The sequence below is a fragment of the Gymnogyps californianus genome, chromosome 7 (genome assembly GCF_018139145.2).
Source record: "Gymnogyps californianus isolate 813 chromosome 7, ASM1813914v2, whole genome shotgun sequence".
Lineage (NCBI taxonomy): Eukaryota > Metazoa > Chordata > Aves > Accipitriformes > Cathartidae > Gymnogyps > Gymnogyps californianus.
The window spans coordinates 21,599,627-21,616,115 of NC_059477.1; the positions used below are offsets into that span (position 1 = coordinate 21,599,627).

Below are 16,489 nucleotides of genomic sequence, written 5' to 3' on the forward strand. Positions count from 1 at the left end.
AAAGAAATACTTATATCCTCAGAACTTCCATCTGCAAATTAAAAAAAAAAGAATTAAAAAAATGTAAACTATAAATGAAACAGTGACTGGAATTTCTTTCTGAAAACACTGTCTTGAGTTACTAACGAGTTTGTAATAGAGAAAACTCTTTCAAATTACTTATACCTCGTGGTTTAATGACAGGTATGCTCACCTTCTTGAATTTTACTGTTGCACAGGGAGTCCAGAGCGTTGTCCCTTTTGCACTTTACCTCCTATTTTCTTCATAATTTGCAGATATACTCTAAAAATCATTGGGAATTTCCAGCTTAAGTGAAAAAATATGCAGATCTAAGTTCAACAAAGGTAGCCGTTTCTAACAATCTCTAGCAAACACAACACAGCTGACAGCTGAATGTTACAAATGGGGCCTCAGAAACAGGGCTTAACAATTTTGTTTAAGATCACAAGTTCCCAACCAACACTTGAGCCACAGAAGAATGTCCATTAGCTGCTATAAAAGCAAAATTGGTAGGGCTTTGTGATTCAGTGGAGGGCCTGAAAGGCACACACAAACAGACACACACCAACACACTGGAGAGCAGTATAAATTCTTCAATTTGAATAATTTCCACTCTTTTTTCTTCCTCTCACTAATATGAAATAATCTTTCGTTTCAGTTAAAAAAAATTTTCTGCTCTACATTTAATCATGTTCATACTTCTTTCCAGTTTAGCTCCCACTAGTCTCTTTACATAGCATCCAGTATGGTTTTATATTGTGAAGAAAAAAAATTCTGTAGCTAGAGTTGTTTTGTCCCACTGTTGTTTTCTTTAATCTTTTGTTCGAGGCATGGAAAGATGCTAACCTTTCTGTGCTATCTTAACTGCAGTGATCTGGGAGCAAAGCAAATGAGATTTAGTAGATATGTTTCTGTTGTCATTATTAAACTTCATATGTTTTGCTATGTAGGCAACGTGTTTTATTTCTCTTAACTTGAAAGAGGTTTCTGTCTTATTGTTGCAATTTATTAAGGGCAAACAATCTAGGGCTTATAATAGGCCTGTAGGCAGAACAAAGCCCTTGTCAAATGGAAGGGTTGGCTGCTCAGCTGGGTAGCATGTAAATGTGCAAAAAGAACTGTTCTGTTCAAAGACACTAGACATGCTTTTTAAATAAAACATCTCATATAATTGAGAGTTGCCATTTAAGTGTTGTGTTGGAAATGTTAATTTAAAAAAATAATTTAACTGAAGAAATAGAGTTGCAGTGTATTTTTTTGTAAACTCTGATAATAAACAAAATCCCACATATCACTAAGGTTTTTATTAGAGCCTGAACATTGTACGTTTCTAAAATGGCAGTTTATTGTCATTTTATAACACCATGTTATGCAAGTCAGGATAAGTTAATTGATTGCAGTATTCACCTGGGCAGATCGTGTAAACTTGATCTTATCCAAGACATATTTTTGGGGTTGTTTTTAGTATACGAGATCACTCTGCCTGTTACTTTGACATAGTATCATGCCTGAAAAAGCAAGACAGTTTCTCATTCCACAGCTCATTTAAAATTACTCATTATGTGCCTCCTTTGCAAGAGCTGAAATTAAAATGACAGATAAAGATAACAATATAATAGGCATTTTTTTAATGCAGTGGTCCACTTGGGCACAGGCAGTTCTTTTTTCCCTCTTCTGTTGAAATGGATAATCAGGACAGTATCATCAATTAGATTTTTCACTTTAACTTTTCATAATGTTTCCAGACTTCACTATTTGGCAAAGACAATTGGGACAGATTTCTTTATTTTTTCCTCTGGCCTAAAACTCAAAACCCCCCACTTCCCAAACTGTTACCACCGAAGAGTTTATTAAATGGCTGAAAAAGACAGCTGGTCCCACCATCTGTTAAAAATTTTCAGGGGCCAAATGAAACAGGTTACACCTTTAGCCATGCCAAGTCTTCCAATACCCCCTCCCTCTCACAGCCTGTGGAGGGCTAATCTGAATTTCACGCTCTGATTTTGCTATTGCTAATGTCTGAGCTTCTTATGTGTGCTTCTTGTAGTTGCTTATATTAGTTCTCTAGCAGTAACAAAAGCTCCCCTCTCCTTTCAACCTAGCTCATTTGCAATCAACAGAATCCTGGGTCTACAGTCTCCTTTACAATAAGATACTGTACCTTGAAGGAAACCCACAGAGAACCTAATATCTGACTTTTTGGAACAACAGAGAAAACCAGGGGTACATTTCTGTTGTTTTCCAGCCACTTTTCTATAAATGCTAATGGAAGTAATTCAGATGTGCCAACAAAGACAGAATCTGCAACACACTGCAGGTGTGAGGGGGCTGAAACAAAAGGGATGCTAACCCTAATGGTATTTCTTGTCATTAACAATTCTTTGATGTTCATACTCGAGGCTCTCTTTTATCTTGTAGTTTTTCAGCCATCTTTGTTAACATGCAGTGCAACTAAATCTTTTTTTCCCTAACCTTTAAAGACATCTGCAAAATGTTTATGCTAAGTTAGTTTCCATAGCATTTTTCTGTAACACACATTGAAGTAAAATGAGATAAAGCTTGCAAGGTTATTATTAAAACATCAGTAAGTTCCTATCATTAAGTGAAAGGAGCAGATCAATAAAAAGAAGCTCTTAATGTTACTTTAATAAGGATGAGTTTCTTGTAACAGAACTGGGGATTAACTTCAGTGTAACAGAAGCAGTGTTTATAATATAGCAGCTCTGTTGATAAGAACCAGTTTGTTTTACTTGTAGTCATTAAAAAAAGAATTACAAATATCAGTAAGTTCCTATATTAAAGAGCCTTTCACAATATAACATACTTAAGGGCATTCTAATTTTCCAGAAGGGATTTCTCTACCACTAAGTGGGCAATGGCATTCAGTCAAGGTGCTGTAGGTGGAGTTTCTCCATATCCATCTGTCTTTCCATGACTTACAGATGGAAAAACGCTGTGTTTTTTAAAATGTTCAACTCAGTAGGATGACAGTAAAATGAAATGAACAATCAAAGCACATAAGATGCCAATCTGAACTACTGCACAGCACTACCAGCAGACCCAGCGTTTTGCTCTCATCCCATCGGTCATGTCCTGTTAGATCACATCCCATTTTATCACAGTCTGTTGCATTATTGTTGCAGCATGCTGGAATGTTAAATGAGCAACATAATCAATCAATATCAATTTCCAATTGGAATTCAGCTGTAAATCTGCACTGAGTTAAAAATGCTGGAGATTGTAATACAAGTTATCAAAAGATACAGTTTTATGAAGCCTCTCGTTTTGTTGTTCTTTCAAAACCTCATTTCTAACAGATCAATTTAATCAAATAAATTAAGTCTGTGCCTGCCTTAAGTACAGCACTTATCTTTGAATTTGGATGTAAACTTCCATCACACTAATCCTACGGAACAAGAACATAAAGAACAGTGGTTACATTCATACTTTTTCTTCTTTTACAGCTTACTTTCATCTTGAGGCATAAAGGCAAACTAGGAACAGTGTAGTTAATATATTGTCTTGTCCCAAGTTTCAGCTGTACGGATTGATGGACTGAGCTGCTTCTCTTGTTTCATCTACAGCATTCAGCAGTCTTAGAAATGTGTATGGGAACTGGGGATCTTAGATTATTGACAATTTTATCGAATTAACAGATTATTTTAAATTATTTTTCTTGCAATAGCACTGAGGAGTGCTCATTCCTGGGGTGATAGAAATTACAAAACTAAAAGTTTCTGTTTCAAAGATTTTGTGATCTCAATAAGAGCCGTTCTGTCACAGAAGCCTTTACATAACCTCTCCCATCGCATTAACTGTGTTAATTTGTTGCTTATAACAGGGAGCAGCAGCAAGAACAAAAAACACTGAATAAACTACGTCACACAATTTTGTGGAAGTACCTCCTCTGCATTCCTCTCCCTTTGCTAAGGGCCCCAATGTAGCACCTCCATATTGTCATTTCCTGGCTACACAGCAATGCCATACTCCAGCACCCAGCTTTCTGAGGATCACTTCCACCAGAACCACAAGACCCTGCTACCCCCGTCCTGGCCTCACCCATCCCCACCAGTGCATTACACAGCATGGTGCCCCAGTTCTGCTATTCCAGTTTTACCTAGGTCTTCATCAGAGACTTGCCATGATCAGTAGCACAACAATTTTTGGAAACAGCCCTGACAGGCCTCCCTCCCTCCCTCCCAGCACTGTACTCCAGCCCAATGGATGGCATCCAGTCTTTGTTGTGGTGATATTACTGTCACTGAGAGATCAAGATGAGACTTTCAAGCCTACTTTTCACTGGTAATGGGTCAGAAATTGGGACTTGGGTCTTTTGCAGAAAAATGCAAACATGTTGATCTACCTACTTGCCATCTCCATTTGCCAACTGTTTTATAAAATGCTATTTAAATTATTGAAAAAATAATCTCTCCTTGCAATTTAATTAAAAAATAAGCCTGCCAAACAAAAGCAAGGAATTTAATCTATTACTGGCCTGATCAATAATATGTAATCTGGTTTCTGGAAACATTACTCCAAGATGTGTTTTTTACTTATCTGCTCCTATGTATTTTAGCATCACAGCACATGAGTACTACAATAAACACTTCCCTGATAACACAATGTATATATTTACTGTTCTGACTGATACTGGATTTATACATGTAATAAAATAATTTCCAATAATTCTTGACAAATCCATTAAGACGAGTTAAGGCATCAGCCTGTGTTTAAAGACACAGTGCGCTATTGTTATGAATTGTAAGCCTCCTCCCTTACGAGTTCCAGTGCCTAGCATGAAGGAGACAAAAAGCCTCTCACTGAGTTCTGTAACCTTTAGCTCTGGCCCAGAGGACTGCTCCGTGGCCTTTGGTTTTAATAGCATCCTGTGCTACTTTTGTCAGTCTGGGAGTCCTGCTTTGTTGTCAAGCAGAAACATTTTCTGTTAACTAAGCATTCTGCTACAACTCCTCACACAGTGACCAGTCTTAAAGAAAAGGCACATTAACAAAACGTATTTCTAGTGTTAACAACAAAACTGACATTACTTCTCATATTTTGCTGTCAGAGTTAAAAGCAGGATGGATAAGTTTATTACATGCCATGTCTTGTGCATACATCGGTACTAAAACTACTTACCTGTTTCTTATAGGATGATACTTTTGTGCCATGTGGCTTTATTTTTAATTGTATGTACTATATCTGTCTGGTTAACCAGAAGACATTTAAAAATGCCAGAATTTTGTTGTCTCTCAAAATTCTCCTTCTATTTTGAGAAAAAAAAAAGGAATGAGAAATAAGAGTATGGTAGACTTCAGGTATTTATCTCATTGCTAACTACTTTACAATAAAAAAGCAATACCTCTATACAATTACAATTCTTACAAAATGAGGGAAAATTATTCAATTATAACATTACTTTTTTTTTAAAAGGTGATTTTTTAAATTGGGATTTAAATCCCATTTTCCATCAATTTAAATTTGGTGTAAAATAGCTAGTAGTACCACCCAGACATCTTGACCTCCAGCCATTTGCTTCCACCACAAAACTACCTTCTTACTCCCTCTCCATGAAATCATATAACCTTTTCCCAGATTATGTATTTCCTAATTTTCACTAAAGAAGAAACTTGTGAAGAAACTCTACTTACAGTGATGGACCTGAGTTCTAAAACGTGAGATTTGATCATCTGTCCTCATATGCATGAAATCAAGCAAAGACCAATGGATACTGAAAAGAGACCATTGTGTGCAGGCTTTAGGCATACATGTCTTGCACTATCAATCAGAGACAACCACATAATGAAGTACATGAAACTCATCCTGTTTTCCTACTGTTTATTGAATTCAATATCAAATAAGAATAGACCTAAAGACACTACATATCTTTAATTTCTTATTTATTTAAAATTTTTAATATCTTCTATATTTAAAACTATACCTGTTTTTCATGATGATAGAAGATATAAATTAAAAAATATTCCTTCACAATAATGGATGTTGGTTACGACAATGAAGGTTAGAGATTATCCAGTCAAGACTATCTTTAAATAAAGTACAGCAAAAATTGAGGGGATCTAAATACAGAAAATAGCAACACTAGGAGATTCCTTACAAATCTTTGTAGTGTGCAACCATTTATATTGAATGAGAAGTGCACTGGGGGTATGTAAAAAGTAGTATAAAGAAAGTAAATTGGTAGCTCCCTTTTACCCTCTGACAGCACAAGTCAGAAGGTCTCCAACTCAATTAAAAAGGACCACGTTTAAATACATTCCTTTTGTTTAAAACCGAAACAATAAATCCATTTTGTGTTTGTGTGTATATGTGTGCCGTGTATAATGTTTAGTACCACAGTGTACCAGAAGTCAGGAACCTAGTGGAATTAAAACACAATGAGACAATTGCTTGGAAGTATAAACATTCACAGTTATATAAAATACAGAAAAATATCATATAAGTATATAATTATATAAGCATTATGCATATATTAGCAACTATGCTAAATGACATAAGATAATCAGTCATTGCCTACTATTAGGAAGAAATTTTCCTTCCAGGAAGATGACTTTGTAATTGTCCAGTGTGGGTTACTTTCTGTACCTACCACTGAAAAATGTGGTTTTGATTGTTACCACCAAAAGGAAAATCAACTTTTGGTCTGATTTGACTTAGCAAAGTCTTCAGCTACGTTATTTATCGCCATATTTTATAAGCTTCTAAGCAACAACAACTCCTTGGATGGCCTCGTAAGGGTGACTTAAAAGACCTTCAGTGCACAAAAGCCCTTTCCACCACTCTTACAGTGTATGGGTGAGGGAGGTCACAGTGGGGGCAAATTTAAGATGGCTGCAATTTACTCCTATTCTAAGGTCCCTTTATGTTACTAAAGTGATGTAAATGTTTAAGTGAGAAGTACGTTTAAAATTACCAAATGAAAGGGGCTAATCTCCAAAAGCTCCCTGCCCGATTTTTGTTGGCACAGAGAGAAGTTTTTAAGCTGCCATAACTGAAAGGCAGAAATTGTCCTCAGCAAGAACCGGTTTCTAGTGCCATTAAGGTCTACAGAAGAAATCTACTAAAATCCCTTATTGAGCTTCACCCTTTTCTCTCCCATCTGCTGAAAACTGTTTAATGTATTACACACTGTCTAAGAAATTTTCTTCTTCCTAACAGGATTTAAATTCTTTACTTTTATAAAATATTAAGAACAGGATATGTTATGAACTATTAAGCAAAATACATTAATATTTCAGGATAATATACATGAAAGGAAATAAATCAGAACAATGCTTCAATGGTACCAAAACCAAATGAGAAAATCTAAGGAGTTCACGTTGATATGCTCCCACTGACCACAATCATCACACTGACATGTCTCCTGTACTCCTTTTCACGTACAAATCGCTCAACCCAAACACACACATCTATCAATGTGGGAACAGAAGTTCAACTCTTCGGCCAGTTTTAATGCGACTGCATGGCTCTACAGCAAGCCGAGGATATGGTCTTTAATAATCTAAAGGCATATATGTGCTCTAAAATGAGGATGAGAGAAGGCCACCTCACAGGGGTTATCTGGTGAGGGTAAAGTGAATTGATCAAAAACAAATCAGAAAAGGGGGATAATTTATGAAATAATAAAATGCACAGACCGGCTTTGTGCACAGTTTTTAGCCAAGAAGTAGCAAGAATGAGAACACAGTACTCAACAGCAGCTTTTAGATAGTAACTTCAGCATAAAAATATTAGTGACATTAAACTAATTTGAAAAATTATACCAGATGTAGGTAGTGGCATTGCATATAACAAGGAAAATATTGTATTTTACCCTTTCCATGCAATTAAAGACTGCTTAAAATCTCTTTGAAGTCCATTTCTGATGGCTGAGATTGATACAAGCTTAACAATTGGGAAGAAGAAAAAAGAAGAAACCTAATGAATGTACTTAGGGAGTGTTTGCATTTTGCTTGTGCTTTACTATTTAATGTTCTGAAGCTGCTCTTGTTAACTGGGGCCCCCATTCAGCAAAGTACTTAATCACGTGCTGAAATTTCATTGATTTCAGTGGGACTTAGGCTTTGGCTTAAGTGCTTCACTGAATTATATATTATTTTTCACTTTCCCTTACTTCTTTATGAAATTAATAGAACTACTCAGAGTAATGTATTACTCAGTTTTTAGACAGGTGCCATAATACCTAACTGGAAACCTCACTACTATTTAACTAAAACAATTGATAAACTCTAACTACGCATAATAATGATGTGAATTGCAGTAATAATAAAACTTTACTTTCCCAAACAGTTTTCAAAAAGGAAGGATGGAACCACAAAGCATCGATACTGCTAGAACTCTGTATGATCTATGACAATACAAGAATAGAGTAAGTAGATATGTTACAAATTAACAGAGAATATATACATTGCGTAGGAAAAGAAAAGTTATATGTTATTTTTTATGAGGTATCATAACAAATACTCATTCTTGTTACATTTTGACAAAATGTAAAGAAACCGATCTGCACACATGCATTGATATTAGTTGCCATTCATATTTGCACTCCATTTTTGAATATCATTAATTCATCTGCAGCTACTCACCAATTCTCTGTTCTTCAAGGAGTCCCTAAATTTTAAAGGCTCTAAAGTGCCTTTAAAGTACATCTACCCAGATGTACAGCAGAGGAGAATGAGGAGTGAACTGAAGGACTTCAATCTCTGGCAGGATTTTAATTGTTTCAACCTTCTGTCACATTTTGGGTGAAGAATGAGTGAAGGATTGTTCTTCCTGGAAGAGCTGAATCCTTCTCTCATCCTCATCTGCCCTGCCTGACTTAATTTCTGTGTTTATTAGGAGAGACAAAGCTTTTGCTGAACTATCGGTTTCATTACCTTTTCTCCTTTTAAACCCTATTCTGGCTTAGGGATGCCCTGACTGCACTTGGGTCTCATTTCCCATGCCATCTTTCCTTGTCCTGTGGTCAAAAAGATGGTGCCAGTGAACCCTGACAGTAAGAAATTCTGTAGCTTAAGGAACAGGTGTGAAGTGTACCTCCACAAGGAAGAAGGTTTGTTAGCACAGATCAGGGTAAACCCATTGGAGGGGAGATAAAAACAAGGATCATAATTAGATCTATATAATACATGGTTAGATTTAATCAGTATGGTTTCTCAAAAAAAAAAAAAAGAAAAAGAATAATTTTGAGCAAATTTGTACGGTGGTACACATGAACATTTTATTTCCAAAAGTTTTTGACAAGAGCTTGTATGGAAAAGAAGCAAAGAATTGTCATAGATCAAAACTGTGGCTCAGAAACAGAAAGTAAAGAGTAAGATGAAATAGTCATCTTCTGTCACAGAAATCGTTACCAGCAAAGCATCTCAGTGTTCCATAGAAAGTTACATAGTGTTTCATTAAGGATTTGGAAAGAAAGTGAAAAGCAAGCAGAAAAATTTGCAGGTGACTTTTTTTTCCCTCCTACATACAAGAGGGCAGTGGAAATGTAGGAATGACTGGAACCCAGAGATACAGGTTAAGAAAGAAATTAAATACTTGCATGGATAACAAGAATAACTAGTCATAATGATGGTTTCGGTCACAAGGACTATATGAAGCAGTGTGTGAAATGTTAGCTTTAAAACTGTTTTGCTTCTTATATTTGAAATAATTCTTCAAGGTAAACTTATGTTAAACTAATACTTTATAAGAAAAATATTTACAAGGTAAATTGAGACACAATTATTATTTTAGATGATTTTACTCTGTACATTTTTGTAGTGTTAAAAGCCATACACAGCACAGAAAGTTATTAAGGATAATGTTTAATACCAGTCTAATGAAATACAAACCATTTTCACTATGACCCCAAATGAAAATTTTTAGTACAGAGTTCTTTTAATCCAGTTCAGTTCCTTGATCTTATTTTTCACACAGCTCTACCAGCAGTTGTGCCAGCACAACAGAAGGGATGGCACAGGGTGGGAACAGCAGCCGGGGGGGAGCAGGGAAGAAGGGGTCGGAACTGTATAAACTAACCTTGCTGCTAAAGAAACGTGTCCGTTACCAACATCAACACGTACAGGTAGTGCTGCTCCCCTTTACTGGAATTGCTTATAGAAATACAGCTAAATGGGACAACTTACAGCTGCAAAACCAGGTCTAAATTAGTGAAAGTTACTAGCTGAAATTGTATTTTTTAATATATTATATAAACACACATGCACAAAGTTAATTGGAAGAGATCACCAGCATGAAAATACTCTTACCAGTATTAGTCAATAGAGTGAGATTCAGCTTTGAGCAAAAGAGACACCTCTTGAAGAAGGAGGAGATGGGGAACTGAGAAAGCTGTCATCTTCAGGGATAGATTCAACAGCTGACAATGATTTGTAATACTCATCCTCTCCGTCCAGCACTTTGATTTGGCTTTAAAGAAAACAAACAACATTTATTAAGTTAAAAAATTAATTCTGTCAATATCTTCAGAAATAGAAACTTTTCTGTGGATGTGAAAATGAAGAGTGCTAATACAAGAAAGGAAAAAAAAAGATGGGATGATTTGATGAGAAAGATATAGCTTTTATACATATTTTTACTTTGCTATCACTTTTTTATGATTATACTCTGAATGGTTCTGAGGGTCAGTGAAATGCAACATAGTCTTTCAGTTTGGGTGTACAGAATGATAGACCAACTATTTGCATCAAATGGGCATTTTGCTTGAGCAATGTGGCTTTTTTGTCTGTGTACGTTCCACAAGTAGGGTATGATTTTGATAATGTATTTCAGCTGATGGTTTGCTGTGAATATGAGCCAAAGACCACATCACCGATTCTTGGGGAAAGCCCTATTGACATCAAGGGGCTTTCATTTTCCTGTGATGTATGATGAGCACTGCAGTCCCATGTTAGTGTTTTTATTCCCTGAACAAGAATACAGACTTTTTTAAACTACGGGGGGGAGATAAAATAAACCAAATCTTGCACAGTCGTGCAAAATTTGGGGCTTTAACCTTGACTCAAAGACCTCCTATTCATACAGTTATATTCAGAAGATTAATTAAAAACAAAGGAAATAACACAGAAAGTTCTTGCATATTTTTGGAGTAGATGCATTTGCAAGACCAAGCATCCATCAGTTCTCTCTGGTCCATGTGATCAGTCAATGAAATATTTTGGCAATTGCATAGTAGCCAGCCTGGGTTTTGTAAATTGTTTTCACTGATTTCTACCTATCACCAGGTGATAACTGCTCATGTGACAATGAGAACTGACTCAACGGAGAAGGAGCAACTCCCTTTTGGGCTGAGTGGCCTCTCTGTCTGTTCTTAAAATGCGCTCTCCCAGGAGGGCTGAAGCGCATTGCAAGTGTTGCAAAGCTGGTAGGGCTTCTGTCTGTGTTCTAGGTCAGAGAACTTCAGTTTCAACACCCTTCATCTGGCACCTTTCACTAGTGCTAAATGCACTAAAAAACATCAAGAAAGCTATTTTTTTTTGTAGTAGTACTCAGAGAGAACTGGGGAGCATATTTTGTAAGAATCAGTTCTAGTGTCTGCAGACAGCAGTACATGCAAGTTTTACATTTGCTTCTGCAGAAAATGTCCAATGTCAATGCACAGAAATATGTTGTTTATTTTTAGAAACCTCTCTAGAAAGTTTTGCATATTCTGTAATATCACAAAGGACTACTTCTGTTTACAGTTGCTTAGAACTAAGAAGACAGATATTTACCCAAGTTTTCTTGGCTTCCTCTTGCTCCCTTGATATTCTAGAGTTCCCTGTGGAGAGGGCCAAGAACACACAGTCAAAGCAAAGCAGCAAGTCGTTAATTTTTAATTCAAAGTGATTTTGTGTTGAATGCAAGCAGATGCTGATAATATCAGAAGTCACAGCATAATTTTTTTGATCAAAGGGCTCAAGTGAGCCTGATGAAGCATGCATCTTGCTCGTCTTTGATAAACCACATCAATTATTCACCGTGAAGGCAGACATCCTGACATGAAAGCAACAGATAAAGAGCATAAGCACATGTTCAAGACGAGAGCAGAAGAACGTGGGGGTGGGGCTGGAGGGGCTGAAACAGGTATTAATAACAGAATTATTAACTGGAAACAAAGCCAGTAAAACAGCTTTATTGCCACTTTGAACTCACGTTTAACTGGTTATAGTACATGTTGTCCTCAGGGCTATTCAGCATTTTGGGCTGCTGACATCGTCGACGAGGTGTTCTCAGCTTCTGTTCAAGACAGTTTTCTGAACCTACAGTAAGATAACACAATTTAGTTTTAAGCTGTGCCAGGTGCTGTGAACGTCTTAGCGTCTTTTAGTCTGTAAACAGTCTTTTCTTCTGTCCTATTTGGTCCTGGATTTATTAGCAAGTTTGTCCTATCCAAAGTAAGCACAGAGAAACTTGGGGATCTTTGTTTTCTCTTTTGAAACTTACTTCAAACACAAGTTTTTAAGCAGAACTTCATTTTTACTTGTATAACATTTTTTATTCTTCCATATATCTATATCACACAGCTCGTTACTCCTTTCACACTTTATCTTAGTATCTTCTGTTATCTAAGCAGGAAATGAGGTATATTGTGACTAGCTAGGGATATATCATTCAGCAGCAGCAAAACCGTTTTTCTACAGTAGACAGTAATAAAGCCTTTTGACTGATGAGACTTAGTCTATTATAATCATTTTTATTATATAAAAAGGCTACCTTCTTGACATGATTCTCTGTTTAATCAGAGTAATCGGACCGGTTTGGAATTATGCTTTCTTAATATAATTTGTGATGTGCTGTAAAGTAACAGTTGCTTAAAGTCATCTGGAAAGCAGAGTTTAAAGATGAAGGAAATATTTCAGAAGGGGTGGACTCTGAGAAGAACTAACAGCCTTTTTATTCCTTTTTTTTTTTTTTTATTAAGGAAAAAAGACATTATGCTGTGCTGTACTCTATCTTACCAGGCGTTTTCTGTGGCACATCCTCTAGATTACCAGGACAACTATTTTCAGGATAAATCAGAATCACTAGGTTACTAAAAGACACTGCAGAGGGTAAGGAAAGGTCATTTACTTTTCCAATAATTCTCCCAATGCCTTTGACTTTTCTGATATCTCCCTGTTAAAAATTATTTTAGTGACAATATGAATAAAACCAGATTTTGGTGGCACTGAAGAAAAAATATACATCTTATCACATTTGCATTCCATACTGCACGGGAAACTTGCTCTGATACAAAAGACCAGCACAAAGATCAAGTAGCACATGAGCTCCTTTAAACACTTCAAAACTGAAGTCAATATGGCTTGTGTGGATGCACGGCTCTAATCTCACAAATTCATTTGTAAGATCTGGCCTTAAGGAGCAGGTAATATTACAAAGGAAGTTTATTATACACCCAGGTTTACAGTTTGCAACTACTGTACTTCTCTGCAATTACTGAGTGAGGTAGAGGAGGTGATTGAACTTCAGCCTTTTCAGCCAAATGACTGACTGTTCTGGGAGATTTTCTCTCTTTCACTGTCTTTCTCCCTCTCAACAGTAAAATTTGAAAGATGTGTTTCCTCTCAGTGTGGGACTGCAATGTCTGTGTGGGAGGGGAGCACTTGTTTCGTGCCAACCGTCATGTTCCCTCACAACACCTGGGAGGGATGGTGAGTTAAATGGCCACCAGGGAACTGACTGCAGAGCTGGGTCTAAAATTCAAAAACAATTTTATAGAGAAAGGTTACATTTCTCCAGTACTACAAAATAACTTTTAAATAATACGCTCATGCTGCTTGCTGATTTAATACCCAAAGCTTCAATGCTTTATACTTTCAAGTTCAGTAAACCTTTATATTTTTGCTAAAGAGATTGTGATGGCTGAGCCTGAACCTTTGCTACTTACCTGTATTGTATATAACCAGAAAAGGCAGAAGCTGTTGCAGAAAATATTTCTGGGGAAACTGGGTGCCCAACTAATATCTGTGTCTTTGGAAAGTTTTTTCTCTAATATTTAGATAGGACATAGGTGCAATTTTGTTCCCTTTGAAGTCTCTGGAAGTTTTGCGGAAGACCTGCCATAACTACATTCTACTCTCTGTTTGCTCTGAAAGTTGCTCAAATTGATCTTAGAGCTTTCTGTCTCAGGATAGCAGGGTCTGCAATTTTTGCAAGCAATGTTTTTAGTCGCGAGGCCATATGAGTTCCTTTTTACAGCAATGTAGTTCTCGAATACATCTCCACAAATAATTTTTTTATTCTAACAAGAGGCTGGTATGAATAAAGACTCAGGTCCTCACAGTTCTGCATACTTTCACACACTTCTCTCTCTGCAGCTTGCCAGAAGTAAAAACACAGCACACAAATATTTAGAGATTTTCAAACAGTACGATAATATGATGGGGTATTCTTTTTTCCTTTCCCCCAAATGCTGTTGTGGCCTTCATGTTATTTTTTCAAAACACCTATATGTATAGTCTTTGTTTTAAAAATGTCTTTTATTCATTAGGATTCTGAGACACCAAGATTTTGCTCTAGCTTTTTATCCTGACACTAATTATTTCTGTGTATTCTATGGGTGGTCTGCAGCTTGTGTCGTCCAAAGGAAATAGCCTTTCAGTGGGCCCATTTGTCTTAGTGTTTAGTAGCATACTACACAAACAGTACAAAATCTGGTAACATTTATCATAAACTACCATATCTGGAGAAAACGGTATTAACATGTGCTCAACACTCAGCAGTTGAATAGGCATTTTAAATGCTGTTCTAAAATATTTTTCTTTGATGACAAACTTAAAGCCACCAATAAGAAAAAAGTCACTTGTCATTTTAATAGCAATAGCAGCAGCACCAGTATCATTAACAGGGTATGGTCTACACTGTACCCAAATTGTGCCAAGTGCCTCTGGCATGTCCAGGCTCCTGAGTTTCCTACAAATGTAGAGACCAGATGAGAGAGTGAGCACATGCACTTCCTTCAGGTTGTCCTTTAGCACCATTTTTTAAGTAAGAGATCTGCCCCCCTTTTGTCTGGAAGAAAACCTTTCCTTTGTAACTCTAAGTGCAGAAATTCCCCAGGTTACAATTTCTTTATTGGTAAATTCCTTACTGCAGTGCAGAAATAAAACAGAGTAGGCAAAATGTCTTCTGCCAAGTGCACTATGTCAGCTATCTAGCAAGTGTAGCGTAGCTGAGGTTCTGGGCATCCTCCTCCTTTACTCGCTCGAACCCAAAGAGGCTGATACATATGGGTGAGCAGGCTCATGTGGATGCTTCCCTAAAGCTACCACAAAATTGATGTTGGTTACAGAGAAGGGAATTAGAAACTGAAAAATGGGTAAATCTGTTGGAGTATAAAGTATTTATAAGTAAACAAACCAATGGTGTTTCTGTTTACTCCTCTATTACCACTATTGGTTATCCTTTTTATTTCTCTGGTACATAAGAGCCCAAGCCAACAGACCAGGACCTTGCAGTGCTCAGATGGATTAAAAAGACATGTGTTTTTAACTAAATGCAAAGTCAAACATTTGAGTTGTTTGTTACATTTTTAAGAACTGGGTATTGCATAGTTGGAAAGCAGTGTCTCCAGGAGAGACTTGGGAATCATCACGGATATTCAGCTGAATATGAAGTAGGCTGGGTGCAAAGCAGAGGACTACTCAATAAAAATAGGAAAACAGTTCTATCGTTGAGTGCAGAATTATTTTAAAGTGGGTGCTGTAAACTGCAGAATGTTTTGAGAACAAGAACAATCTGAAATCCAGAAAACCTGCCATATGGTGAGAAATTTAAGAAGACTGTTCTACTTCATTTTTTTTCAAAAGAAGGTTAAGAGGTGATTTGAAGCAAGTCTAAACCCCTCTATAGAAGGTGGAGGGTTTTTCACCTTTGGAAACAAAAGTCTGAACTGTCTAACGGTCAGAAGTGGAAGAAAATTTCAGACCAAAAATACAGCACATAGCGAAAGTAATCAGTCAGGAGAAAAAAAATATTTAGCAGTATGATGGAAGCTCAGGTTGAGATTGGAAGCTTTTAGAAAAGGTATGTTTTGACTCAAGCTAAAGTTAAAAACTATTCAAGATATGACATAGATCACTTCTAGCTTAATATTAATTCATTTCTCTAATGTGATTTTTATCATGAGTCTCAATCTGCAGAAGATTTTGTATTGATCTTTTGATTTCTGGAATATACTTTCACCTCTGAATTTCCATGTGATTCTTCTTCTTTGCTTTCTTATGGCTGAAATGGAAATATTTTTCTTCAATTAGCCATCACATCCATCGTACTGACACTTTGTACGACATCTCTTGGCTTGGAGATGATTAGCACATTTCTTATGCCATATCTTATTTAGATGATTTTTCTGTTTAAAAATCCATCCTTTCCATAAGCTGCAAAGGACTCTTTCAGAAATGCACAAACTGCCAAACAGTAAGATTTAACGAAAGACTTCAAAATGCTCTTCAGCACTGACACAAGGACTTTTGCATCTAGGATTTG

General features: G+C 36.5%; 1 protein-coding gene across 1 annotated transcript in view; it reads right to left on the reverse strand.

The window, feature by feature from the left end:
* Window positions 1-10,256: 10,256 nt before the first annotated feature.
* MYO3B (myosin IIIB) overlaps window positions 10,257-16,489 on the reverse strand; it is a 206,403-nt gene continuing 200,170 nt past the window's right edge. The window contains exons 34-36 of the mRNA XM_050899969.1: window positions 12,155-12,261; window positions 11,734-11,780; window positions 10,257-10,429 (exon numbers count right to left, since the gene is read on the reverse strand). Of these exons, the coding sequence (XP_050755926.1) occupies window positions 10,294-10,429; window positions 11,734-11,780; window positions 12,155-12,261 (290 nt within the window). The 3' untranslated portion in view covers window positions 10,257-10,293. The remainder of the gene's footprint in view (window positions 10,430-11,733; window positions 11,781-12,154; window positions 12,262-16,489) is intronic.